The sequence below is a fragment of the Malassezia pachydermatis genome, assembly GCF_001278385.1.
Source record: "Malassezia pachydermatis strain CBS 1879 chromosome Unknown scaffold4, whole genome shotgun sequence".
In the NCBI taxonomy this organism is placed as follows: Eukaryota; Fungi; Basidiomycota; class Malasseziomycetes; order Malasseziales; family Malasseziaceae; genus Malassezia; species Malassezia pachydermatis.
The window spans coordinates 740495-766624 of NW_017253141.1; the positions used below are offsets into that span (position 1 = coordinate 740495).

General features: G+C 54.9%; 9 protein-coding genes across 9 annotated transcripts; 7 read left to right on the forward strand and 2 right to left on the reverse strand.

Annotated features, from left to right (window-relative positions):
- Positions 1-389: 389 nt before the first annotated feature.
- On the forward strand, positions 390-1277 carry Malapachy_4155 (multidrug pheromone exporter; the record flags this gene model as incomplete). Its single annotated transcript, XM_018138610.1, has 1 exon — positions 390-1277. The coding sequence occupies one exon, from the start codon at positions 390-392 to the stop codon at positions 1275-1277; it is 888 nt and encodes a 295-aa protein (XP_017991693.1).
- A 263-nt stretch (positions 1278-1540) lies between these two features.
- Malapachy_4157 (plasma membrane atp-binding cassette transporter required for the export of a-factor) lies at positions 1541-5410 on the forward strand (the record flags this gene model as incomplete). Its single annotated transcript, XM_018138612.1, has 1 exon — positions 1541-5410. One exon carries the CDS (start codon positions 1541-1543, stop codon positions 5408-5410), a length of 3870 nt encoding a protein of 1289 aa, XP_017991691.1.
- A 79-nt stretch (positions 5411-5489) lies between these two features.
- On the reverse strand, positions 5490-7510 carry Malapachy_4145 (heat shock protein; the record flags this gene model as incomplete). The annotated part of the gene is made up of 2 exons (XM_018138600.1): positions 5490-6832; positions 6994-7510. 2 exons carry the CDS (start codon positions 7508-7510, stop codon positions 5490-5492), a joined length of 1860 nt encoding a protein of 619 aa, XP_017991651.1.
- A 309-nt stretch (positions 7511-7819) lies between these two features.
- Positions 7820-13238, forward strand: Malapachy_4156 (snf5-domain-containing protein; the record flags this gene model as incomplete). The annotated part of the gene is made up of 7 exons (XM_018138611.1): positions 7820-8918; positions 9145-9732; positions 10144-12067; positions 12167-12451; positions 12557-12590; positions 12617-12685; positions 12717-13238. 7 exons carry the CDS (start codon positions 7820-7822, stop codon positions 13236-13238), a joined length of 4521 nt encoding a protein of 1506 aa, XP_017991639.1.
- A 132-nt stretch (positions 13239-13370) lies between these two features.
- Malapachy_4160 (potassium ion transporter) lies at positions 13371-16211 on the forward strand (the record flags this gene model as incomplete). Its single annotated transcript, XM_018138615.1, has 1 exon — positions 13371-16211. One exon carries the CDS (start codon positions 13371-13373, stop codon positions 16209-16211), a length of 2841 nt encoding a protein of 946 aa, XP_017991610.1.
- Positions 16212-18974: 2763 nt separating this feature from the next.
- Positions 18975-20111, forward strand: Malapachy_4170 (low-affinity potassium transport protein; the record flags this gene model as incomplete). Its single annotated transcript, XM_018138625.1, has 2 exons — positions 18975-18987; positions 19321-20111. The coding sequence occupies 2 exons, from the start codon at positions 18975-18977 to the stop codon at positions 20109-20111; spliced, it is 804 nt and encodes a 267-aa protein (XP_017991626.1).
- Positions 20112-20269: 158 nt separating this feature from the next.
- Malapachy_4139 (vacuole protein) lies at positions 20270-21270 on the forward strand (the record flags this gene model as incomplete). Its single annotated transcript, XM_018138594.1, has 4 exons — positions 20270-20992; positions 21027-21132; positions 21160-21220; positions 21249-21270. The coding sequence occupies 4 exons, from the start codon at positions 20270-20272 to the stop codon at positions 21268-21270; spliced, it is 912 nt and encodes a 303-aa protein (XP_017992030.1).
- Positions 21271-21336: 66 nt separating this feature from the next.
- Malapachy_4154 (hypothetical protein) lies at positions 21337-24093 on the reverse strand (the record flags this gene model as incomplete). Its single annotated transcript, XM_018138609.1, has 1 exon — positions 21337-24093. The coding sequence occupies one exon, from the start codon at positions 24091-24093 to the stop codon at positions 21337-21339; it is 2757 nt and encodes a 918-aa protein (XP_017991694.1).
- Positions 24094-24538: 445 nt separating this feature from the next.
- Positions 24539-25927, forward strand: Malapachy_4135 (glycoside hydrolase family 5 protein; the record flags this gene model as incomplete). The annotated part of the gene is made up of 1 exon (XM_018138590.1): positions 24539-25927. The coding sequence occupies one exon, from the start codon at positions 24539-24541 to the stop codon at positions 25925-25927; it is 1389 nt and encodes a 462-aa protein (XP_017992022.1).
- Positions 25928-26130: the final 203 nt, after the last annotated feature.

Sequence of the window (26130 nt, forward strand, 5' to 3'; positions counted from 1 at the left end):
ACGTCTCCACTGCTGTTGTCCCATCAGCCGCGCCACCTACCCCTCACCTGGAATCTCATTGCATGACCATTCCTAAAAGCACATCAGACCATGCATTGAGTGACGATCGTTTCCATGGGCACCGTCTCATTGCAGAAACTGCAGAACGGTTCCTTATGAACTTGTTCGCGTGCTCACAAGATTCTGTCTCTGCCACCATAGAGACAAAGCCAGAAGGAACATTGCGGCTCTCATACTTTATCGCTTACGCATTGTATCGAACGCGCCTTCCTATGACTGTTATGTATTCCGCTTTGTGTCTTCTTAAGCGATTAAAAACACGATACCCTGTGGCCAGAGGCTCATCAGGACATCGTCTGTTCATTTCCGCCTTTATGCTTTCATGCAAAATGATTTGTGATGACTCTTACAACAATAAAAGCTGGGTGATTGTGGGCCAAAATATGTTTACCCTCCATGAAATCAACCAAATGGAGCGAGAGCTGTTTAGCTACCTTGACTTTCAGTTGAAAGTGGAACCAGAGGAGCTGGCAGCGTTTGCAGCGGAGCTCGAGTGGTATGGCGCCCCCGCTTTGACCCTTGATGACCTGAAGCGTACGCGTATTGTAGCGCCCACGAGCGTTACCGCATCGCGCTCGGCACCCAAATCTATGAGCGGCACTGCCTCTTCTTCCATTGCGAGCTCATCGTCATCCTCGTCTGCACGGCGCAAAACCCATCGCCGCTGCCTGAGCTTGCGGCCGGACTACTGGAACAACCCCCATTCTACAGTCTCCAATGCTTCAGTACGACACTACCGTTCCGAAAGCAATGAATGGTGTGCCAGTGGGATGCAGCGTACATCGCGCCAACATGCGCGATCCTCTATGCCACTCCAACGCTCGGCGCCGATGTACCCGTATCCCCAGGCTGCCCCGCTCCATACACCTTCGTTTACGGCAGTCAGGCCTGATACTATTATTTCGCCAGGGATGTCTTGGTCACCATTCTATACGGCGGCAAATGCTTCGTCTCTGTCTAGCACAACGCCGATTTCTGCGACGGACAGTCTTCGACCTACGCCATCAACGTCTATGTCGGACCTGTCGTTGTGCAGTCCTAACCAAGTATTTAATGGTGCCAGTCATGGCGTTCCTATGTTTTTGCCATGGGAGCCAGCTAAGCCCATGCACGTGCCATCGTACGAAGTCAACGAGTCGTTCCGTATGCCCCCTCTTCCCAGTACAATGGCAGCGACCATGTCGCAGGTAACGCCACACCAAGCACCCAGCTCCTAGTCTTTTTTTATATACCATCCTTCCCACCCATAGATGTACGCTTACGTAGAGACATGTAAATTTAAGCTTGAGGCCATGGATCCATCCGTTAGTAAGGAGTCAGAGGTACCGCATGAAAATGTGGATCACGTGGGAAGAGCCAGGAACAAAGAAACAACACTGCGTCTTTGTTCCCAGCCATGGCTACCCAAGTCATGCGGGGGAAGCCTCAGCCGCATAAATGTACGGCGGGCCCAACACCAATGTAAGAAGCAGGCGCTGTTATGGCGTCTGTTCCAAAGTATGATGGCCCGCACAAGGTCCGACCTGACGCTGTCTACATAGAGCCGGACGCCATCTCCGTGCAGAGCACAGACCTACCTACCTCTGGCTGGAGCCTGCAAGGACACGACGTATCGCCTCTCAGTGCGAGCTTTGTTCATGAAGATAAATGGAAGGAGGTACCGACTACCACCGAAACATGGCAGGCCCATGTCGAGAAAGATATCATTCTTCCACGCGCTCAGCGCACATGGCGCGGCATGTATGCCCCTCTTCGTGGCTATGCGTGGCAATGGGAGGCGCTTCTAGGTGCTTTGTGTGGATTGGCCTCAGGATGCATTCCCATTTGTATGACGTACATTGTGGGCCGTGCATTTGCGGCGCTCAGTGCGTACCATGGACAGCCCGGTGACCAACATGTGCTCTTGGATGCCATGAAAGTGGACGCGCTGGCGCTGGTAGCGCTATCTATTGCTGCATTTCTGCTTCGCATGCCAGAAACACTGCTGTGGCTACGAGTTGGGGAGCGCGGTGCTCTAGCATGGCGCTGCAAACTCTTGCGTGTCATGCATACGCAGCCAGTTAGCTGGTATGATCTCGGCATGGGCATGGCACAAGATACCGTGCAAGACACAGGCGCAGCAGGGCTCATGTCTCTTTACGCTAGTGATATGGACGATGTGCGTCTTGCGATGGGCATCCATGTGGGTGGATTGCTACGGCATATCGCGACACTCGTGGGCGCTCTGGGCTTTGCCCTTTCACGACATTGGGCGTTGACATTGGTCATCTTTGCTACGGTCCCTGTGATTGCAGCAGTTACGATCATTGGCAGTATGCTAATGCAGCCAACAGAAGCAAGAATCCGAGAACAAGAGGCTAGCCTGGCATCGCACATGGAGATGTGTGCACGCGCCATCACAACCATCAAAGCGTATACGTACGAAAGCACATGCCTTCGCTCAGGTGAGGCTCTTGTGCGTCGCTTCTGCCGCAGCTACCAGGGCCTGTCATGGGGCTTGGGATTGCGTCTCGGATTGGGTGCTGCTCTGAGTCTGTTGACGTTTGTGCAAGGGTTTGGGTACGGCAGTGTACTGGTTCGCGATGGACATACCACGCCGGCGGCCGTCATGAGTGCCTTTTTAGCTTGCTTGGTCGCTATGAGCCAGCTCCAGACCATCCTCATGCGCCTCAGTGGATGGGAGCGTGGTATGCAAGCGGCTGGACGTTTGAGTGCCATCTGCCAAAGTCGTATCGCACATCCCTCCCACATTCCCACACCTGTATCGCAAGGCAAGGAAATAGGATGGCACACATGGACTCTGGAGAATGTCACAATGGCCTACCCCACTCGACCGACGATACCTGCTGTGTGTGAGTCGAGTATGACACTGCCTCGAGGCGCCTGTACGTTTTTGCTCGGTGCGAGTGGCAGCGGCAAAAGCAGCGTTGCTGCACTTTTCGCCCGGTTGTATGACCCTGCGGCTGGTCGTGTATGTGTGGACGGCATGGATGTACATGCATGGCCCTTGGACACGTACCGTATGCATGTACTCTATGTGCATCAAACGCCATGGCTTCTGGATGGCAGTGTACGTGAGAACCTCGCACCGTACGGCGAGGTGGGAGAGAGCACACTCAAAGCAATGCTGCGTGCCATGCACCTAGACGCGTGGGTACAAGCTCTGCCCAACGGGTTAGATACACGGCTCGGTGCGTCCACCGTTATTCGGCCTAGTGGTGGGCAACAACAGCGTCTGGCGCTAGCTCGCGCGCTCCTACGTGATCCCGCGCTCCTTATTCTTGATGAGCCAACCTCTGCTTTGGATCGGACCACAGCACAAGCAGTCCAGCATGCGATCCGAGTATGGCGTAAAGGTAAGACGACGTTGATTATTACACATGATCCTTCCTGGATGGAGCCAAGTGATGTGACATATACGATGGTCCATGGAAGAATCCGGCCCGGCCGACTTGGCTACGCTGAGGCGCATCTGGAAGCACCAGGCACGGTGCCAGTGTCCCATCCTACTCCAGGGTTGTGCGACACGAGTGCATCCGCCAACGAACATGTCGCTGGTGGAGAGACCAATCATCACAAGGACAAGAAGTTGGCGTCATCGGGGCGTCCCACGTTCGTCGCTTCGGCACAGTGGTTGTGGCATACTGTACCATCGCGATGGGCCTTGGTTGGTGTACTGGGTGTGTGCCTTTTGTCCGGCTTGACAGTGCCGGCGTTTTCTCTGTGCCTTACCCAAGTTCTAGTACGTCTTGCGCAGCCTGGGCGCACGCAGCTGGGCACAATGATTGGAGCGACGGTGGGCGTAGCTATGGCTGATGGTGTGGTCAAAGGTCTGCGATATGCGCTCAGTGAGTGTATAGCTGCGTCCTGGAGTGCTCGACTGCGCTCGCTAGCGCTAGCGCGTGTACTACAGCAAGATTGTACCTACTTTACGGACGAGGATCATAAGCCTAGTGCGTTGGCACATACATGGACGAAAGATGCAAAAGACGCACATGTAATGATTACGGAGTGGGCCGGCCAAGGCAGTGTCGTTGTGGCCATGGGCGCGGCTACCTGGATCTGGGCATTATGTCGTGGGTGGCAGCTAACGCTGTGTGTGAGTGCGTTGGTGCCGGTAGGTGCGTTCACCTTAGGCTTGCAAAGCGCCTGGCTAGCGCGCCAAGAACAAGTGGCCCGGGAGGGACGAGCCAAAGCTGCAGAGCATGTGTATACGTACGCGCAGCATGTCCATGCAGCACGAGCTACCCACCTAGCTGCCAAGCTGTATGAGCAGGCGCGCACGCATGCGCATGAGGCAGCACGGTGTGGCAGGCGCGCATCCTGGGCTATTGCGCTGGGCGCCGGTATACCGGAAGCGCTGCTGTACATGGCCGAAGCCGTGTTGTACGCTGTCGGTGCTGTACTCATGGTCCATGGCATCTATGATTTGGAGCGTGTGCTCAGCGTACTTAGCCCGTTGGTATTTGGCCTGTCGTATGCGTCCAGTGCAGCTACGATGATACCTTCTGTCCGCCCAGGCCAAATTGCAATGCATCGTATGCAGGCGCTGATCGAGCCAGGATCGAGAATGCCGAGCGATAGCACAGGCACCTATACCCATGCTGTGGATGGCAGCATTACGTGCGAGCGTGTTTCGTTGCAGTATCCTGGTCAAGCGCATCGGGCATTGACAGACGTGTCGCTTCACATTCGTCCTGGTGAGCATGTCGCCTTGATCGGTCGGTCCGGCTCCGGCAAGTCGAGTTTGTTGGCGCTGTTGCAGCGTTGGTACGAACCGACGTCAGGTGTGCTACGAGTTGATCACGTCCCTACGACGCAGTGGTCAGCGTCGGCCTTGCGTGCATATATGGCTGTTGTCACGCAGCCGCCCGTCTTGCTCCCAGGGACGATTGAAGAGGCCATTACCTCGCAGCCACGTCCGTTGACGTGGGCCGACCAAATACAGGCGCTGAAGGCAGCGCATGCTGATGGGTTTGTACAAGCGTTACCGCTCCAACTAGCTACGCCCTTAGGACCTCAAACGCAGCTGAGTGGTGGCCAAGTGCAGCGGTTGGCGCTAGCTCGTGCGTACGCGCGACGGGCTGCGCGAATCTGGCTCATGGACGAGCCTACGTCAGCCCTGGATGCTGCCAGCCGTAATGCTGTGGTAGCAGCATGGCGCGATGACCCACGTACTATGCTCATTGCGACACATGATCCGTATGTGATGCAGCACTGTGACCGCCTTCTCGTGCTGGAACAAGGAAGAGTAGTGCAGTCAACGACATGGGCGCAATGGGCAGGGATGCAAGCAGAGAAGGAAGACCCTCTGAGCACGATGTGCGAGATAGACAAATACGCGAACTAATAAAGCTTTTGGTTACGACGGCGCCGGCATCTATCAAAAAAAAAGACAGGAACTACGACGTGCATGCATCATCGCTCGCTTAGCGACCACCCGAGAGACCCTTCTGCACGGCACGCTTGAGGCGCAGCGAGCAGCGGCGGTAGTCGTCGGCCGAGGCGTCCTCGAGCTCGAGCAGCTCCAGAGCCTTGGCGAGCTCCTGCTCGACCTGGATCTTGGCAGCGCGCTTGAAGTTGGCAGCCGGGTTCGAGATGGTGCTCTCGACCGAGTGAACGTAGGCCTCGAGGTCATTGCGCGAGTCGTGCTTGGCCTGGAACTCCTTGTCGGCGTTCTTGAAGGTCTCCGAGTCCTTGATCATCTGCTCAATCTCCGTCGAGCTCAGGCGACCCACCGAGTTAGTGATGGTGATGTTAGCCTTGCGGCCCGAGGCCTTGTCCATAGCCGAGACCTTGAGCAGACCGTTGGCGTCCACCTCAAAGGTGCAGACCAGCTCAGCCTGACCACGGGGCATCGGAGGGATACCAGTCAGCTCGAACTCACCAAGGAGACGGTTGTCCTTGCACTGGGTACGCTCACCCTCGTACACCGGGAAGGTGACCTGGGTCTGGTTGTCCTCGACCGTGGTGAAGACACGGGTCTTGTTGGTCGGGATCGGGGTGTTACGGGGCACGACCACACCGAACACGTCACCCTGCATGGCAACACCGAGCGAGAGCGGGGCCACATCGAGCAGGAGCAGGTCAGCGGTCTTGTCGCTGGTCTGGTTGGTAAGCACAGCACCCTGGACAGCAGCACCGTAGGCCACGGCCTCGTCGGGGTTGATCGACTTGTTCAGCTGACGGCCGTTGAAGTACTCCGAGACAAGAGCCTGAATCTTGGGGATACGGGTCGAACCACCGACCAGCACAATATCGTCGACCTTGTCAGCAGGGATCTTCGAGTCCTTCAGCACCTTGGCGACCGGGTCGAGGGTACCCTTGAAGGCAGCAGCGTTGATCTCCTCGAAGCGGGCACGGGTGATGTTGGCCTGGAAGTCAATACCCTGGAAGAGCGAGTCGACCTCAACAGTGGTCTGGGTCACGCTCGAGAGAGTGCGCTTAGCACGCTCACAGGCGCTGCGGAGACGGCGGAGAGCACGGGCATCCTCCGACATGTCCACCTTGTTCTTGCGCTCGAACTCCTTCTTGAAATGCTCAAGCAGGGCGTTGTCAAAGTCCTCACCACCCAAGTGCGTGTCACCAGCAGTGGCCTTCACAGCGAACACACCACCGGTGATGTTGAGGAGCGAGACATCGAACGTACCACCACCCAAGTCGAAGATGAGGACGTTCTTCTCCTGGCTCGACTTCGAGTCCAGACCGTAGGCAATAGCGGCAGCGGTCGGCTCGTTGATGATACGGAGCACATCGAGACCAGCAATCGAACCTGCCATGTTAGTATTCGTTCACACAAAGAACGGTAGAGAGGCTGCTGCGCTCATCAAGCATGCCGAATATATGGCTTTGTCCTCATACACTCAGACTTAGCATGGAATATTTTGGGATAATCGTCGCAGCGCAGTCTCTCTTCCCGTATCGTATACGTACCAGCATCCTTGGTGGCAAGACGCTGCGAGTCGTTGAAGTAGGCCGGGACAGTGACCACAGCCTTCTTCACCTCTTTGCCGATCTTGGCCTCAGCAATCTCCTTCATCTTGGTGAGCACCATCGACGAGATCTCCTGCGGCGAGAACTGCTTCTTCTCACCGAGGTACTCGACCTCAATGTAGGGGCTGCCGTCCTTGTCAATGACAGTGAACGGCCAGTGCTGCATGTCCTTCTTCACGTCGGGGTCGTCGAAGCGGCGACCGATCAGACGCTTAGCGTCGAACACAGTCTGGCGCGGGTTCATGGCAGCCTGGTTCTTGGCAGCATCACCGATGAGACGCTCGCTCTCAGTGAAGGCAACGTACGAGGGAGTGGTACGGTTACCCTGGTCGTTGGCGATGATCTCAACACGCTCGTTCGACCACCAACCAACGCACGAGTAGGTGGTACCCAGGTCAATACCAATGGCACCCTCGTAGACGTTCGAGTCGTTCGTAGCAGGCACTTCCGCCGACATGGCTAATGGATGAGTTCCGTGGGAAAAGCAAACCGCGAGCCGGTTTTCTTCGCTCACCTACGCAGATTTTTTTTCTCCCTTGCCCCCCTTCTTGCGCACTTTCGTCTCGTCTTTTTTTCGCTTTTTTTTTCTTCCTAAGCCACGCGCGGCAGCCCCGTGGCCTGCTGCGGCGTACTTCGGCCGATACTCGGCCGACAAGCTCCACCTTGCCGTCACGGCCCTCGACCAGCTCCACGTGGAGCCGCGTGGACCTGCGAAGGGAAGAAGAACAGCCATACCATCGCTTCCTCTCGCCAGACGGATCCAACGATGAGATCTCTCCGTTGGGCTCGTGCGGCCCTGCGTGCGCCACAGGCGCTTCGCTCATATACCACCAATGCATCGCTAGAGGCAGCGGCTCATGTGCCAGCATTCTCCATCCCCGAGGAACCGATTGCGATTGAGCATGCAGATGAAGCGACAGCGCAGGCAAGTGAAGCGCAGCGTCGCGCCAACTACCAATATACTCATCCAGAGGAAGCAAAGAATGAACTTGAGCGTCAGATTCGTAAGATGCATCATACACTGTACGAAGAACTGGGCGGCCTTGCGAGCACACAATCGCGCGATACCTCGTTCCGCCCGTTCAAGCTGCGCACGCAGCCGATCGAGGGATATGAACTCACTCTCTCTCACCTCTTAGCCGCAACGGCCCAGATGGGGCACGCTAAGCAGCATGTCAAGCATAGCTATGGTCCCCTGCTGTATGGATACCGACATGGACAAGCGATTATTGACGTCGAGCGAGCAACACTGCCTGCGCTTCGGCGTGCTGTGCAAGTGGTGCGACAGATTGCAGAGAATGATGGCATCATTCTGATTGTAGGCACACGACCGAACCTGCGTTCAGTGGTTCGCTCCGCTGTGGAGCGCTTGGGCGCCAACGGTTTCCACGTGAGTGTGGACCGCTGGACGCCAGGTGTGCTTACCAATGCGTCGAAATTGCTGGCGTCGGCGACGCAGTACAGTGTACAGCGATCCCGAAAAGAGGGCAGCGAAGAGGCTATGCCCAACATGTCGCGCCTCGCAGCGACAACGTACCGTCCTGACTTGGTCATTGTCCTGAACCCTACGGAAAATGAGCATGCGCTACGGGAAGCGACACAGGCGAATGTGCCCACGATGGCGATTGTCGATACGAATGTGGACCCGCGCGCTGTGACGTATGCGATTCCTGCAAACGACGACTCGCCTCGAGTAGCCGAGCTTGTGCTGGGTGTGCTTAGCAAGGCTGGCGAGGATGGCCTGCGTCGTCGTTGTGCTGCAGTCGAGGCCTGGGACAAGGACCAGCGCCGGCATCGTCGTCGCGCTGCACAGGCCTCGTCATCGCGTGCAGACCAGCGTCGCAGCGATAGTGACGTCGATCGAAGTAGGTAGCTCTTTAGCATGGCCCTGCCCCACCACAGAGCCGCCGTATCGTACGCATCTATCACGTGATGCACTTTGGTCGGTCGGGGGAACGACGCGGTGCAGCGGTGCAGTGCGGTGCGGTGCGGCGCGACCACGGGGTACGCTACTCGTCGTCACGCCCGATCGATCGTCGACACGACCGTGAATGTATCACGCGCCTGGTGGACAGCCTAATGGGGTCCCAGGCGGTGTGTCACCGTATGGTGGCGACGCGTCGTTGACGACGACACCACCGCCTGGCACAGCTCCCACGTCGCAGGCAGGGCCATCGACGTTGACCATGCCGCCCAATGCTAGTGACACAAATCTCTCGTCTCACGCACGACCACCACCGACGACAGTGGCGCCAATGAATCCAGGGGCCCCGCCGTCGATGGGCGGTAGTCATTTCCTTTCGTCCGTGGGCAGCTTTGCCCCGAACTTTTTAGGCACGCCGACGATGCCGTCAGCGGAGCACGATACCAACAAAACCACGGCCAAGAAACCGAAGGGGCCTTCGCGCCCTGTGGGCCGCCCTCCGTTGGCAGGAAGAGCTACAGGAGCACGTCGTGGACGTCCTCCACGCAATCCACGGCCGCCTACGGAAGAGGCAGCGTCAATGCCAGCGTCGTCCACAGCGCCTCGGCCGCCTGGTGTCTCGATGATGCAGCCTGGGTGGACGCCTGTATTGACCATGCCACAGCAGCAAGCACTGTTATCTCGCGCTGTCCAAGTCTCCAAAGCGCAAAACCAGGCGTCGTTTACGCCCTTCCATGCGTTGATGCAGATGGGTTGTGTGTTTGTACGCAATGCGCAATGTCCCTATCCACCGACGGTGCATGTGGGCGAAGGGGCCGTGTTGCGTCTCGATGAGGCGGCGAGCCTAGGCCTGCTGCCGCCGCACATGGCGCAGCTAGCGCGGTCCCTCGCAGGCGGCGGTGGCAACGGCAGCGGCAACAGTAACAGCAACGGTAATGGCAACGGTAACGGCAATGGTAACGGCAACGGCAGCGGCAACGGTAACGGTAACGGCAGCGGCAGCGGCAGCGGCAACGGTGCTGCGTCGCCAGGCATGCCGATGCCATTGCCAGCCTTAAGTCCGCGGCCCCCTGGCATGATGGACAGCCCTGGGCCCACCGCTACGGCCTCGATGGCGGTCCGACCACCGCCGGCGGCCGCTGCGACCGGGACGCCGTCGACGGCAGCGCCCACCGAGAACCTTCGATACTGGCCAGAACTTCCTACGCCGCAGCGCGATCGCCCCTTGGTCGATGGTGGTATCCCGCCGCTGACCAATGTGGCAGGGATCCCCATTACGACGCACAATACCCAGCTGACCAAGCTTCCGATTCCCTTGCCAGAGGCGGCCGATGATGTGTACAAACCGCTCACGGAGAAAGACACTGAGGAGCTACGTACGATCCTGGAGAACGATGCGTCGTTCCGTGCACGTATGACGCAGCAGCAAAAAGCCATGGATACCGAGCTGTACGTACGTGTCGCCCGCTTGATGCAGCCTACGCGACCACTGCCCTGGTGGGAGACGTCGGCGCTGCCAGACGCGCCCAAGCCGCCCAGTGAGTCTTTGCGACTGATCTACCCTGTGCAACGCCAGCGTGCCCTGGAGCAGGGTGTACGTGGTGTACGCCCTGTGGTGCCGCTGGACGTCGACGAAGTAGCGCATGCACATGCGCTCTATGTTCCGATTCGACTGGAGCTGGAGCATGAACCCTACAAGCTGCGCGATACGTTTGTATGGAACGCCGCGGAACCCGACTCGGCCATGGACATCTTTGCCGTAGGGCTCTGTGAAGATTTGGGTGTGCCCACGTCGGTGTTTGTGGAGTTGATCAAGTCGTCGATCCAGTGGCAAGTGCAAGAGTACACAACGGCCATGGCGCTGCGGGCGGTGGAAGCCGCGCCAGAGGCGAATGTTGAGGGACGTGGGCAGTGCACAGAGACACAGCGCATCGCCTGGGACGCATTGCGGACCTATGTGTGGGCGGCAGGTACCAAGCCCGCCCCGCCAATCGATGAAGAGACGCCGTCCACGATCGATGAGCAAGACGAGCTACGGATCGTCATCAAAGTGGATATCCTGGTCGGCGCTACGCATCTAGTGGACCAATTTGAATGGGATTTGCGCGCGAACGATACGGTCGCTGCGGAGCGCTTTGCGCAAGCGTATACAGCTGACTTGGGCCTGGGCGGCGAGTTTACCACCGCGGTGGCACACTCGATTCGTGAGCAAGTGGGCACGCACATTCGGTGGCTTACGCTGCTGGGATACCCCTTCCACAAGCTTACGCAGATGGACGAGGAGGTGCGTACCTCGTTTCTTCCTCCCCTGGCCCCAGAGCACAGTGCACGACCCCGTGAGGCCGTGGACCGATTCACGCCGAAACTCGTGCAGCTGCATCCGAGCGATGTAGCGATGATGGAGCGCGAATACGATCGCGATGTGCGACGGAAGCGACGACAGACCAAAGGACGGCGCGGCGCGACGACAATTGATCACGAGCCGCAGCGTACGATCCGATCGCTCCCGCTGTGGGGCTTGCAAGGCGCAACGCCGGATCTGGAGAAGCCGCCTGTGCTGCATGCACGTCGTGCGGCCGCGGCTGCGGCTGCTAGTATGCTGATGCATGAGTCGTCGGCGCATGACGACCGTGCGTCGCCCGCCCCGCCCACGACCAAGCGCGTAAAGCAAGAGTACCAGGACATGCTGTTCCGGTACCCAGGCGGCCTCGGTCCTATCATGCTTCGCAGGACCGCCTCTGCGCCCCGCTACGGTGGCGCGTGGGCTGCGCACACCGCGGCGGCTACGTCAGCGACGGCAGCGGCTACCAACACAGCGTCGACCACGCCCATGACATCCGGCGCAGAGCCCAAAAACGCCTTCCATGTCCCGCCACGGCATGTGCGCCCGGAAGACTTGGAACGACAGCATCCGACGATGATTCATGGCCAATGGCACTGTGCGAACTGCGGCATGCCGGGTGACATGGACGCGGCGCGGCGCAAAGGCCCAGCGGGCGAAAAGACACTGTGTGGACCGTGTGGAAAGTACTACCACCGCCATCGACGTGTCCCGAATGTCAAGTATACCTTGGACGCGGACTACCATCGGTAGCAACTTGGCATAGCACGAGCGCTGCCGCCGCCCACGGCGACGACAACAGCCACAGCAGCGACGACCGACGAGCCTTCTGCGACATTCCTAGACAGCGGGAGCGACGACGAGGCAGCATCCTCTACGCCCCCCTCATGGCTTACGCAGGCCGTGGAGCATTGCCGGACCAAGTATCCTACAGACCGATTCCACGTCCAACCCCGTATCCGCCCTGCGGATATCCCACCGGATGGCGACGACTGGCGGATCAAGTGTGTGGACTGCCCTGGCAAAGTGTACAAGCCTGGACCAGGTGAATCCTTGGCAAACTTTGAAATTCATTTGAAAAACCGTAGTCATCGCACAGCCGTTGCGAAGCGGCTCGAAAAGGCATTGTTGGCGTAGGCTGTAGCGTTCGTTAGGTACCCTCCACATACCAAGGACGTCTTGATTCTCACGACCATGTCGAATTGTGCGCATGAGCATCATCATCATCATGGGCACAGCCATGATGATGCGGAGCATGTAAAGCAAGGCGAAGTACGTAAGATGTTACTTACAAAAAGGGGCAACAGGATCTCTTATTTGCAGCAGTGGATCGGGATGGCGTCTCAGCGTTAAACGCGAAAGATGAGGTACGTAGACCACTGCAATCTGATGCAGTAGAGGGCTGCTGCGGCGATTATTAGGCCATATGATCAACGTATGGATGAAACGCAGGCGCTCGAATCGGATGTGGACGATGAACTACTGATTCGGATACCCTTTGTGGGGAGTGTGCGACTCCGAGCCCTGCTCGTGCGAACGGGCCCCGACGCCATGACGCCACTCGCTATTCATATCTACAAGAACATCGAGACGTTGGACTTTGACGATGCAGCGAACGAGACGCCAAAGCCGACACAGAAACTCGAGTCAATTCCTACGACAAGTGATGTAGTAGAGCTTCCATTGCTTGCGGCACGGTTTTCGGACGTCCAAACCTTAACGCTCTATATCCCTGGCAGCCTTGGCGGCGAGCGTCACGCTGCAGACCCACATACACGCTTCACTTTCCTGGGATTCCGTGGCGAGGCGCGTATGCTGCAGCGCAATGGGCCTGCAACCATCGTGTACGAAGCGGCACCACGCGCCACCGATCATACACGTGTCGCAGGCACCGCCTCAGGAACCCACCCTACCCAGTAGCAAGATAGTGGAGCGGAATGGATCACGTGCGGGAATTCGCTCGACCGACGACGCATGGAGCACTCGCTGCGCTCGACGTAGTGCACGTACACGGCAAAATTTTTCTTCGTGCGAAGTGACTGTGCTTCTACGATGCAGGTGCGGCTCCGCCGTGGCATACGCCACTTTGGTAGTGCGCTAGCACATTTTGGGCAGTATATTGTGAAGAATTCCGCTATCTGGCTGAACTACTTCCGTATTCATATGCTGTACATTGTCGTGATGGGCATGTTTTGGTCCGCTATGCTCTACGCCTCGAATACCAAAGGTTCTTATGTACCCTACATTGATTGTCTTTTTCTTTCGTTTTCAGCTATTACCGTGACGGGTCTTACGACGTACCCTTTGAGCCAGCTGACCTTGTGGCAGCAAATCATTTTGTTCTGCCTCATGATTAGTGGCAACTTGATTATCGTGAGCACGACCACCGTCTTAATTCGCCGGCATATTATCTCGAAACAGATGCAAAAAGAACTAGAGACAAGTCGTACAATGATGCAGCGTGTCCATGATGTCGAGAAAAAGGAGCGGATGCTGCGTGAGCAGGAACTCAATCGCGTTCGTCGTTGGTTTGGCGTGCCGATACAGCATAAGGATGACATGGAGCCAGCTCCGCCGAAACGGCTACCCAAGGGCGGGAAACATGCACATTCGAAAATTCATGCAGGCATGATCCATCGTGTCGATGGCCCAGCAGTGCTGATCAACCCCACAGGTCAGCAAACAACAGTGGTACAGAACAATGAAGTGGCTGAAGAGGCGCCAGCAGCAGAGTCATCGGCTGCTGCAATGAAGGCTGCTACTGCTGCTGCTGCAGGTATGCAGTCAGTCCAGGGGAACAATGATGAGGCACCGATACCTTCCATTTTGCAACGGCCCGAGTCGCCTGAGGTGCAGACCATTTTACACGGTCACCCTCACAGCGGCTCCATGGGTGGACAGTCGACGTTTTTATCGATAAGTGAACGGCCTGTAGCCACAAGTATCACGATGCACAACGATCCAGGTAACACGGTACGTATTGAGGACAATGCGGCGTACATACCGCGACGCCTCTCCACCAGTGCCGCCCCGGGCGTATCCACGCAGTTTGCTCTACCCAGCCCAGTGCAAAGTGATTCGGAGGAAGAGAGCACTACAAATACCCACCGTTGGTCGAAATTTATGCGCCACCGTCATCAAATGCACAGGATTCCTGCAAAAACGCTGCATCGTACGATGACAAAAAACATGAATTCGGGCATGGGTCAATTTCCATCTGTATTTGACTTGGCTGGAACATTGCTTGAGCTGTCGCATGCGAAGAAGAAGTTCTCCGTGCCGAAAGTCCGAACGATGGCCACGGCTCAGACAAACCATGATTGGGACGGTGATAGCGAGACAAAGCTCGTGCCGTACCTGACCTTCGACGCATTGGTCACAGGCAACTCGCATTTCCATGGGTTGACAGCGGCGCAGCGAAGTGAGCTGGGTGGCGTCGAGTACCGTGCCCTTACGCTACTTGCGTGGCTGATTCCCACGTACTGGTTTACATGGGTCATCATCTGCATCGTATTTACCGCGCCGTACCTGGCATCGACGCCAGGAACACAGTACCGCTATGCTTTGCAGCAGCAGGCCAAACCACCGCACAACTCCACGTGGTTTTGGATTTTTAATGTGGTAAGTGCGATGACCAACACAGGCTTTTCGTTAGCCGATAACAGCATGATGGAACCGTTAGCACACGGCTACATGATGTTGTTACCGATGATGATTTTGATTGTCATTGGCAACACAGGTTTTCCGATTATTTTGCGTTTCATTATTTGGGTCATGTCCAAGTGTGTGCGGAAGACATCGTATATGTTTGAGTCACTGACTTTTTTGCTGGACCATCCGCGTCGGTGTTACTTGTATCTCTTCCCGTCTGGAAATACATGGGTTCTGTTGATAGCACTGTTAACGCTCAACATATTGGACTGGTTCCTACTCATGGTCACTGACTTGAACAGTCGTTATTCGTTCCCCAGCAACGGCACCTGGATTGCATCTGCGCTGTTCCAGTCGGTGTCCACACGGTCATGCGGTTTTCAGACCTTTGCTACACCAAAGCTCGCACCTGCCGAGCAGCTTCTTCAGGCTGTCATGATGTACATTTCTGCGTTCCCAATTATTATGACGATGCGTAGTACCAATGTGTACGAAGACCGTTCACTCTTTGTCATGGACCCGCCCACAATGAGTGAAAAGAATAGTACCACCAAATCTGATGACCAGCAGGTCGTGTGGGGCCGCTTCCTTTCTTCGCATATTCGCAACCAGTTGGCCTACGATCTGTGGTGGGTCGCATTAGCATTGTGGATTGCATGTCTTGCGGACCGTGGAAAGATTGAGAATCCTGACCACCCTAACATGACAGTATTTGGCCTACTCTACGAGCTTGTGTCAGCATACGGCACGGTTGGAATGAGCTTCGGTGCAGATTCCAAGTCAACATCGCTAGTGGGCGAGATGACTGTGCTGTCAAAACTCGTAATGATCGCTGTCATGATCCGTGGACGTCATCGTGGCCTGCCGAGCGCCATTGACCGTGCCGTAATGTTACCGCATAGCATGGAACATCATGATAAGGAGGCGACACGACGCCAAACTACGTTGATGGGCGACAGTCTAAGCGCTCGAAAAGTGAGTATGCACCGAACCACAACCAATCCATCGCTGCATCGCGCAGATACCCGAGCAAGCGAGCGGCCATCAGCACGACGATATGCCACAGCCATGTCACACCAGAAGAGGAAGCACGGGATGTTCCCACACTCTACGGCTCATTTCTCCGTCCCGAAGCCCCTGACCAGACACAGTCATCGACGTGCACGGTCCATGGACGACGACTTGACGTTGTACCATACTCTCACAATTGAGCCGTTACGCGAATCGCCAGAGCCCATGTAAATAGTATTTCCTGCCATATGCCAATTTGAATAGAGCAATTGGGTGTGGTCGGCAGGGAAGCGTCTTGACGTCATACGCAACAAGGAGACAAGACCTCTACACGGACAACATTTCTTGTGATATGACAAGCTGTGTGCACAAGCATATCAACGCCATGGCTATGCTCATGATGATGATGAACGCCATCATCATGCAAGCCGGGAGAGGTGTGTTGCAGGCAACCTATATGCAGAGGCAGCAAGGCATCCTTTTTGCCATTGTAGATAGATAGGCTTGGCGTATCGGTTCTGACCAACAAAGACGACGTAGGTGAAATGTATCGGAACTTTCCACACGCTAGGACGCTGCGGCACATATTATGAGGTCATTTTACCCCATAAACAAACTGGGATCGAATGCTAACGAAGAACGGGTAGAACGCATACCCTTCGCTCGCAGTGTACGTCAATAATAACCTCATGTATGTACTGGTCGTAGAGGTACAATATCCCGTGCTATTCATGTTTACAATTACAACGATACATTAGACTTTGATGAAGCAGCGAACGAAATTTCAATTTTCGCGCAAAAACTTGAAACGATTAAAGAGACTACGTAGTAGATAAGACTCCGCCCCTCAATATTCGATTCCCTGACGCACAAAACTGACGCTATATATTTCCCGCAGTTTGAGTGGCCTAGCGTATAGCTGCGCCATGTGCCATAGAACGCACAGATCAAACATAGATGCACTGCCCTAGACTACACACGGAATCACAAATCGCATTCGAAGAGAGGCACTTCACGTGACGTAGATTTGAAATCTCATGCATAAATAGAACAAGTCCCAATCCCAAACCGCGACTCAGCCAAAATGAACCGCGAAAACTCTCTCTATACATGCCCGATGTCCCAACCATAGCCCCCCCGTAAATTTGTGCTAACACGCGCTCAACCCTTCCCAAAATGGATGAGAAAGAATCAACCGTGGATAACGTAAAATATTGAAAATCCATGCACATCTGGCTACCAACGTACCAATCCCAATTCTCCCGGCTTAGTTCCTTGCACGATAGATATCCATGTACCGACACTATCCTTCATAAACTCATTACCGCTTTGCTAGTACTACGGTGGTGCACGAACCACTTCCTATTTTGGAAGAATGACAGATTACGTGAAAAAAGCAGAATAATCCCGTGTACCTAGCCACCAATCTGGTCTCACTGAAGCCTGCTATTCCCACATATAAAATAATAACCCCCATAGCATAGCAAAGCAGACGCTCTTTACACCCTTTATTTGATCATGGCACAAGGACAGAATCACCAGGGTGGTTTTGTACGTGGTGTCCAAAAGATTTTGAGGTCTTTGGTCGAAAAAATTTCACCATGGCTGAATTTCTATCGAATTCATATGCTCTATTTCATTTTCATGGGCTTTTTCTGGTCGGCTATCATATATGCTTCAAATCCTAAAGATCATTATGTGCCCTACATTGATTGTTTGTTCCTTGCTGTTTCTGCTCTTTGTGTTACAGGGCTAACATCGTATCCTGCAAGCCAAATGACGTTATGGCAACAGATCATTTTATTCTGCCTTATGATATGTGGAAACCTGATCATCGTCAGTACCTCTACGGTTTTGAATCGACGTCATATCATCTCGAAGTATATGCATAAGGAGCTCAAAAAGAGCAAAACTATGAAGATGATTGCAGAAGATATTGAGGAAAAGGAAAAGCAACAGAGTCATGTTCGCCGCTGGTTCGGTATGCATGCACAAAACAAGGATGATTTAGAGTCTACGCGACTTGGTAACACTACCGGATTTGAAAAGTCGGCACACACAAGAATCCATACTGGAATGATCCAACGTGTGGATGGGCCGGCTATTCATATCAATCCAACAGGGCAACAGACTACGGTGGTTGGGACTCAAGAAGACATGTCTGACCCCACATCAGGAGCATCTGAGCCAGCAAAACCTATAGCGGCAAGTTCGGTTGATAATAGACTTGCCGAGGGCCCACTCCACAATATTTCGCATCATGACTCACTCACCCATAGCTCTGCTCCAGGACCCCGTCATCTGCATGAAAATGGCCTAGGATTCACGGAAACACCTAATGATCGTATGAATGATCAAGTATTTTCAGAGAGACCAATTTTGACGTCCCAAACTGAGATACAGAATGGTGTTTCTGACCACTATGATATGGAAGAACCGGACGCGGAGAAGAATGAAGAAGTGCAAGGGCTCCGTCGGCGACATCGTAAGGGATGGCGCCGCAGTCTCCAAAAGTTACCTAGGGACACATTAAACCGTACTATGACCAAAAACATGGAATCCGGAATTGGTCAATTTCCATCCATATTTGATTTGATCTCTACGTTAATGGATATGACACGGACGAAGAAGAAATTTACCATTCCAAGGGTGCGAACTATGGCAACGACACACACAATGCAGGAATTGGGGCCCACTGAAGAAGTGAGAATGGCCCCATATCTCTCTTTTGATGCGATCGTGACAGGCAACTCTCACTTCCATGGACTTACAAAGGCACAGCGTAGCGAATTGGGTGGCGTCGAATACCGTGCGTTGACGCTGCTTGCCTGGCTTATTCCGACATATTGGATTACCTGGGTCGGCTTGTGCATAGTGCTCACAGCGCCGTATTTGGCTTCGGATGCTGGAGCACAGTATCGTGCGGGATTACAGCAGCAAGACAAGCCACCACGTAATTCTACATGGTTTTGGATCTTCAACGTGGTTAGTGCCATGACGAATACGGGTATGTCCCTGGTAGATAACAGCATGAACGAGCCATTGGCCCATGGGTATATGATGCTCCTCCCAATGATTGTTCTCATTATTGTTGGGAATACAGGATTTCCGCTCATGCTGCGTTTTGTTATCTGGGTCATGTCGAAATGTGTCGATAAAAGTACTCGCATGTTTGAAACCCTTACATTTTTGTTGGAACACCCACGCAGGTGTTACTTGTACTTGTTTCCATCGGGGAATTCATGGGTATTGTTGTGGGTACTTTTCTTCCTCACGATCCTTGACTGGTTTTTGCTGATGATTTGTGACTTGGATACTCGACATGCTTTCGCCAGCACAGGAACATGGATTGCCGCATCGCTCTTTCAATCAGTGTCAACCCGTACATGTGGTTTCCAGACTTTTCAAGTCCCCAAGTTGGCCCCAGCTGAGCAATTGACGCAAATTATTATGATGTATATTGCCGCATTCCCCATTATGTTGACTATGCGCACAACAAATGTGTATGAAGACCAGAGTTTATTTGCCCAAGAACCATCTGCTGAGGACGAAGAGGAGATTGTCTCGTCTAAAGGCCAAGTTGTTTGGGGCCGTTTCCTTTCGTCTCACATTCGTCACCAATTAGCCTATGATTTATGGTGGCTGGTTGTGGCCTTATGGATTGTTTTGATGGCGGACCGTGGCCGTATTACGTCGCTGGACAATCCCAACCTGACGGTGTTTGGTGTGATTTACGAAATCATTTCCGCTTATGGCAATGTCGGCATGAGTTTTGGCTCTGCTACGAAGGCTGCGTCGCTCAGTGGTGATTTTAGTGTTTTGTCCAAGCTAGTGATTATTGGATTGATGTACCGTGGCCGTCACCGTGGACTACCAAATGCCATTGATCGCTCTGTCATGTTACCGCATAGGATGGAACGCTACGATGAAGAAACGACACGCCGTCAAAACTCACTTCTTGCTCAAGATATGCATAATCGGACGATGAGTTTGCCCCGTGCACCTACGCATACGTCGCTACGCCGTCCTGATCCTCACGCTGCCAAACTACACACAATGTATCAATGCCAACAAAATGGTCTTGGTAGTATGGAGAGAGAAGGTATCCATAGCCACGGTACTGAGATCTAAATAGCTGGCACTAATTCGGACCTTTTCTCCATAGTACATGTTGTGACCAATCCTCGAGTGAACTACTGCATGAATCCAGGGCTTGAGAGTGTGTTTAATAAACAGATAAGTGGGCTCATTCTCGCTGTCCGAGTGGAAGGGATTATTTATCCATCAGCATGACAAGTCCTGTGAGTGACAGTGCGTCGCCGTGGGTCGACGCGCTGCTGAGCCATGCGCATCTCACGATGGACGATATATCTGGGATAATCAAGAGCTTTACTATTACAGGCGTGCGTACGACCTACCTAACGTCGCAGTTTAGTGAACTTGGCGATAAGACTTTCCTGGTCAGTGCGATCCTTGCGATGCGGCACTCGCCAGTTGTCGTGTTCTGGGGCTGCTGGAGCGCGATGATCTGCATGTCTGTGCTGTCTAGCCTGATGGGTGCGATTCTGCCGGCGCTACTATCGCCCCGCACTGCGCACTGGATTACAGCGTTGCTGTTTTTGGGGTTCGGTGTGTACACGCTGTATCAGGGACTGCATATGACGGGCAACGAAATCAACGAAGAGTGGAAAGAAGCCCAGGAAGAGATTCAGGCTGACGAAGAAGACCACGAAATGGATGTGCTGGAGCGAGGCGAGGAGCCACAGAGTAATCCGAACGTCAAGCACTATCCACGAGAATCGCTCGAGGAGAGTCGGGCCGATAGGACAGACAGGACGCCAGCCCTGCTGCCGCCCAAAGCAGCATCAATGGGTGCGTACCTGCGTGAAGGAACACGCAACTTGATGAGCTTCTTGTTTAACCCTGTGTTTTCGCAGGCGTTTTTGCTCTCGTTCTTAGGCGAATGGGGCGATCGTAGTCAGATCACGACTATGGCCCTCGCTGCAACACATGTACGTATACTAGGGTGCCCGACTCACATGGAAGCGTGTCTTCATAGTCGCGATTGCGACCAGCCTTGCCCATCTGGCATGTATTGCAATAGCAGTATCGGCAGGCGCCTTGTTAGCATCGCGCCTAAGCGTGCGTCACTGTACGTATAGATATACTCATACCGCAGTAACGATCGGTGGCGCGATCTTCTTCTTGTTATTCGGGTGTGTGGCCGCGTACGAGGCCATGTACGAGCCGCAACTCTCGGACCCGCAGGTTCCTGCTCCCGTGGAACTAGCGTCGCCTACGCCGGCAGCCACGACACCGTTTGTGCCATCGTCGTAAAATTGTACATACAGAAACACTACATAGACACCACACTCTCCTCCAGGAATGCCTCGTCCTCGTCCAATGAGCTGGACTGTGCGGCGACTACTACGCTAGGCCGCTCGCGGAGGGTATCTTGACGTGCCACGGCACGTCGTCGGACACGGGCAACTGGCGAGGCGGCACTAATGGCACTGCGTCGTCGTCGCTGGCGCTGTAGCGATTTGATCGCCTGAGGGGTCAGCGTATACGCCGGTGGGGTATTTTCAGCGCGTGGCACAAGAGCAGGTCGTGTTGGCTGCACTTCGCTCCATTCATCTGCTTCGAGTTCCAAGTGCGTCACAGGCTCCGGTGAGGCCATACGTGGTGGCGACATGGGCGGCCGAAGGAATGACGGCGGCATGCCATCTGCCCACTGACGTTGTGCCTCGGATGCCGCGCGTTCATAGCCCAACAAGCCTGGCGCTAGGGAACTGCGGGTGAGCACCGTGATGAGCAGCATCAACAGTAACAGGAACAATTGAGCCATACTCCAACGCTTTTCTGTTCGAACTTCCGCCGACATGCGTTCCATCCGCGCGAGTAACACCGCTCGCTCAGCATCATGACGTCGGCGCTGTGCTTCCAGCGCGGCAACGGTATGCTGCAGTGCTAGATTGTGCTGTGCCATTCGATCTTCCGTGAGACGCGTTTGCGTCGTATTGAGAGCTTTGATCAAGTCATTCAATCGCAGCTCCTGGGTGCTTTCCAATTGATTAATTTTATCTCGCAGGAGCTCACTATTGAGCTGCAGGAACTGCATGCTCAGACTGGTATTCGCTTCCAACGCACTGAGGCGTTTGGTAATTGTGCGGAAGATGGACTCGCCGCCGCCATTGCTACTGCTGCCACTGCTGCTGTTGCTGCCACTAGACGATTTCGTTTCGTTCGATGCTTTATAGCTGCTCTTTGTCTTGTCAGCATTTTTCGTGATGCCTTTCTTCTTCGTATCCAAAGTGTCATTATCGCTGACCTTCATTCCGCCGAGAGTGGACCTGGTAGTATTGGTAGCCGTCGTGACGGATGTAGAGGTCAATGTTATCGCTGGATCCACGTCAGAGAAGCGAGACACCGAGGTAGGTAACGTCACATGTTCCGTCGTTGCTGACGATCTAGAGGTAGGAAGCGACGTAGGCATAGACACAAGCTCCGGTGTTGGAACAATCATGTCCAGGAGGATCGAGTCTTCCCCGTCGACTAGCTCGTCATACGAAGACAAGGTGGGCCAAACAGCCATGGGGGGCATCAGCAAGGGCGATATACCACGCCCCGGACGATCCCATACGCACCCTGGCGAAAGAAGAGACGAGAAGAGAGGAGACGCACAGGCTGGATCCATCCATTGATCCTGCGACCATACGACCTCCGTGTCAGGGGGGCATTCCACATCCGTCACCACACACTCTTCCTCCTCATCACCCTCGTCGTCTTCCATAGCATTCATTTCATTCAGGATATCTTCGTCGGCGTCCTCACGTTCATTACGGCCATACACACGTAGGAGACTAACAGGACAATAATACTCTGTGCCATAATGCTCGAGAAAATCGATGCGCATAAAGCGATAGTACGATTGCGGTGCATGCTCCAGCTTGAACACTTGAGGCCCGCGAATATTGCGTGCATGGAACAGGCCTAACGAATGCCATTCTGTCTCAGGCGCATGGAGGGATCGTGCCACACGCACGGAAAACAGCTTGAACATGCTGCTGAAAAACTCCAAGTTTGCTAGCACAACGGTATCCACGCGAATTTGTTGGCACAGCTCGACAATCACAAACTGAGATTCGACATGCCCCTCCTTGCCAGACTGCGAGGGACATGGCGAGAGCATGTACCTGTCCTTCTTCTCGCTAAGAATAGCTGAGGCAAACTTTGCCGAAGGATTGGCCTGGTGCAGGACTGCTGCACAGTCCAACGAGGCGTAGTTCCAGCGATGCTTCAGCTCACGCAGTTCACTCGATGGCTCCTCTAGTGCGACAATAATGGGCGGGTCAGGCTCCATAGCAATGGCATGCGCTAATACTTTTTCTGCAGTAGGCCGAGGATCGTTTGGCAACGGAGTCAACGTCTTTGACGCCGCCTGGGTGGTGGTCGACGTGGAAGGCGTGGCATCGGCCGTCTCCGCCTTGGTCGTATCACGCGTCTTGTTCACGGCCTTTTTCGACTTGGCACTCTTTCGAGCGTGCTCCAGATGCTGCTCTTTCCATTCGTCAAAGCTCAGTAATGGATCGCCCGTGCGCTCCTGAGGTGGATGCGTAGCTGCTTGGGCCTCGGTACCTTCGAGTGCTTCAAGCGCAGGCACATGCGGCGGTGGGCTGCTCACTGGCATCATCACAGGTGCACCGTGCTGGGGAACCACGACGGTACCGAGGACGGCGTACACACGTTGTGTGCCGTCGTGTGCGCCAGCGACAGAGGACATAGGCACTTCGCATAAGAGTAAATCATCGCTCAGCAGCATCCGCCGCGGATCGGAGCGTAATGATATGCTGTGGGTATCATGGTCTCCATCCTGCAAGGTGGATACAGGAAAATCGGAGCCTGGCGTTATGCATGTCAGCGTCGACGAGGAATCGGGCCCTGATGGCCACGACGAAGGCATGGACGAGGACGCAGCGTCCATGAGGCGAACAGGCACTTCGCGCGGGACATCCTGCGCAAGCACCAGCGCCTGCCCTACCTGTACAATGTACCAAAGTACGATGGCCACGGCGGCGAAGCGGCCCTGGCCGCTCGCTGTCACGCCGAGCATCACAGCAGCAGATGCACAGCGAGCGTGGAGATTCAGGACGATGCGCGCATGCACAGGCGATACGTTAGTCAGCAGGAAGGCGCCTGGACGCGGTCACGGGGGCGGGCTGCACGCATATATGTACACGCTTGAGGCACGCCAATGAAATAAAAATGGACGCCCATGCTCCCATTGGCTCGCATAGGGTGAAAAGATTCAGAATGATATATGCAGGGTGACCCCTGGATTTTTTCATCCAGTAGCGCTATTTCATGCAGCGAGCCATGTAAGCTACGACAGATTGATGCAGAACGCTGCTACCGTTGCAGTTTTCATCTTCCCTTCCTTCCTTGGTGGATTGCGGACGCGCTCTGGCACGCCGTGTATATTTATCTCTCTTGGCGCCGTCCCGTACAACTTCACTCTCTTCCCTTCCCTTCCCTTTCGCCTTGTGGCTGCCTAGAGGATGCTGAGCCGTACATTCTTTTCTCTTTTGACTCTGGCTCTGTTGGCGTCGGTAGTGTTGGCGCGTGTTAGCAACGATGCCGATCTTGCGCGTGAGCACGCGGAGACAATGAAGCAGGGCCCCGGCTTCACGGTGCGCCACATGAGCCGCCGTCGCCGTGCGGAGGACGCGGGCTTGGAGACCCGCGCGCCTTCTGGCCTGCGCTTTGATTATGGCAACCGAAAGGTCCGTGGTGTCAGTGTGGGTGGTTGGCTTGTGATTGAGGACTTTATCACCCCTTCGATCTACCAGCAGGCCGACGACAACCGTGTGATTGACGAGTGGTCGTTTGGCAAGTACGTGCCCCACGACAAGGCTGTGAGCATTCTGCGCGACCACTACGACAACTTTATCACGGAGGATGACTTTGCGGAGATTGCGTCTCTGGGTTTGAACCACGTCCGTGTGCCGTTCCCGTACTGGGGTATCAAGACGTACGGCAACGACCCGTATGTCAAGGTGAACCAGTACAGCAAGCTGAAGCAGGCTGCGCACTGGGCCCAGAACCACAACCTGAAGATGATCATTGAGCTGCACACTGTGCCGGGTGGTGCGAACCCGTACGACCATGGTGGCCACACGAACCACTCGCACTGGCTTACGAACGGCAACGACCAGAACAACTGGCTTGAGATTCTTGACATTCTGGCTGGCGAGTTTAGCCAGGACAAGTACCCTGCTGTGACTGGTATTTCGGTCGTGAACGAGCCGAACGGTGACCGTGACCAGGTCTACGGCCTGTACAAGCGCGGCTACAACGCGGTGCGCAACAGCCAGTCGGACTCGGAGCTGCTTGTGATCATTGGCGATGCGTTCCAGAACCCGGCGTACAACGACTACTGGTCGAACAAGTTCAACCCGCCGAAGTACCAGGATGTGATGATCGACACGCACGTTTACCGCCTGTTCGACCCTGGCTCGATTGCCCTGTCGCAAGACGACCGCATCAAGTGGTACTGTGGTCTGAAGTCGGGCCTTGCCAACGCCAACCACCATCTATACATGCTCATTGGTGAGTGGTCGCCTGTGTTCACCGACTGTGCGCACGGTCTGAACGGTCGCTGGCAGGGTCACCGCTACGACGGTACGTTCCCTGGCTCGACGCGTCGTGGCAGCTGCAATGGCCGTACTGGCAACGCGAAGAACTTTTCGGATGGATTCAAGGCCAACCTGAAGCGCAACTGGGAGGCGCAGGTGGACGCCTACGAGGGTGGTGTCGGCTGGATCATGTGGACCTGGAAGACGGAGAACCACAACGCCGATGAATGGAGCTACCGCGCGGGTGTGCAGAACGGCTGGATCCCCCGTGACCCGACGCAGCGCGACTTTTCGTGCGACCAGGTGAACTAAGTTCATGACGCACGTTCGTTCCTTTGGTTTTCTATGGATTTGATAGATAGATTTAGGTATGCCCTGGCGGCGATGACTGCCTAAACTGTAACAAGAATGGCATAGACATTGTGGCCAGTATGTATGTCGAGCGAGACACCGCCTGGAGGAAGGAATCTGTTCGACGGCCAACGAACGCGAGGGCGTGTGGGGTGGGTTGGCAC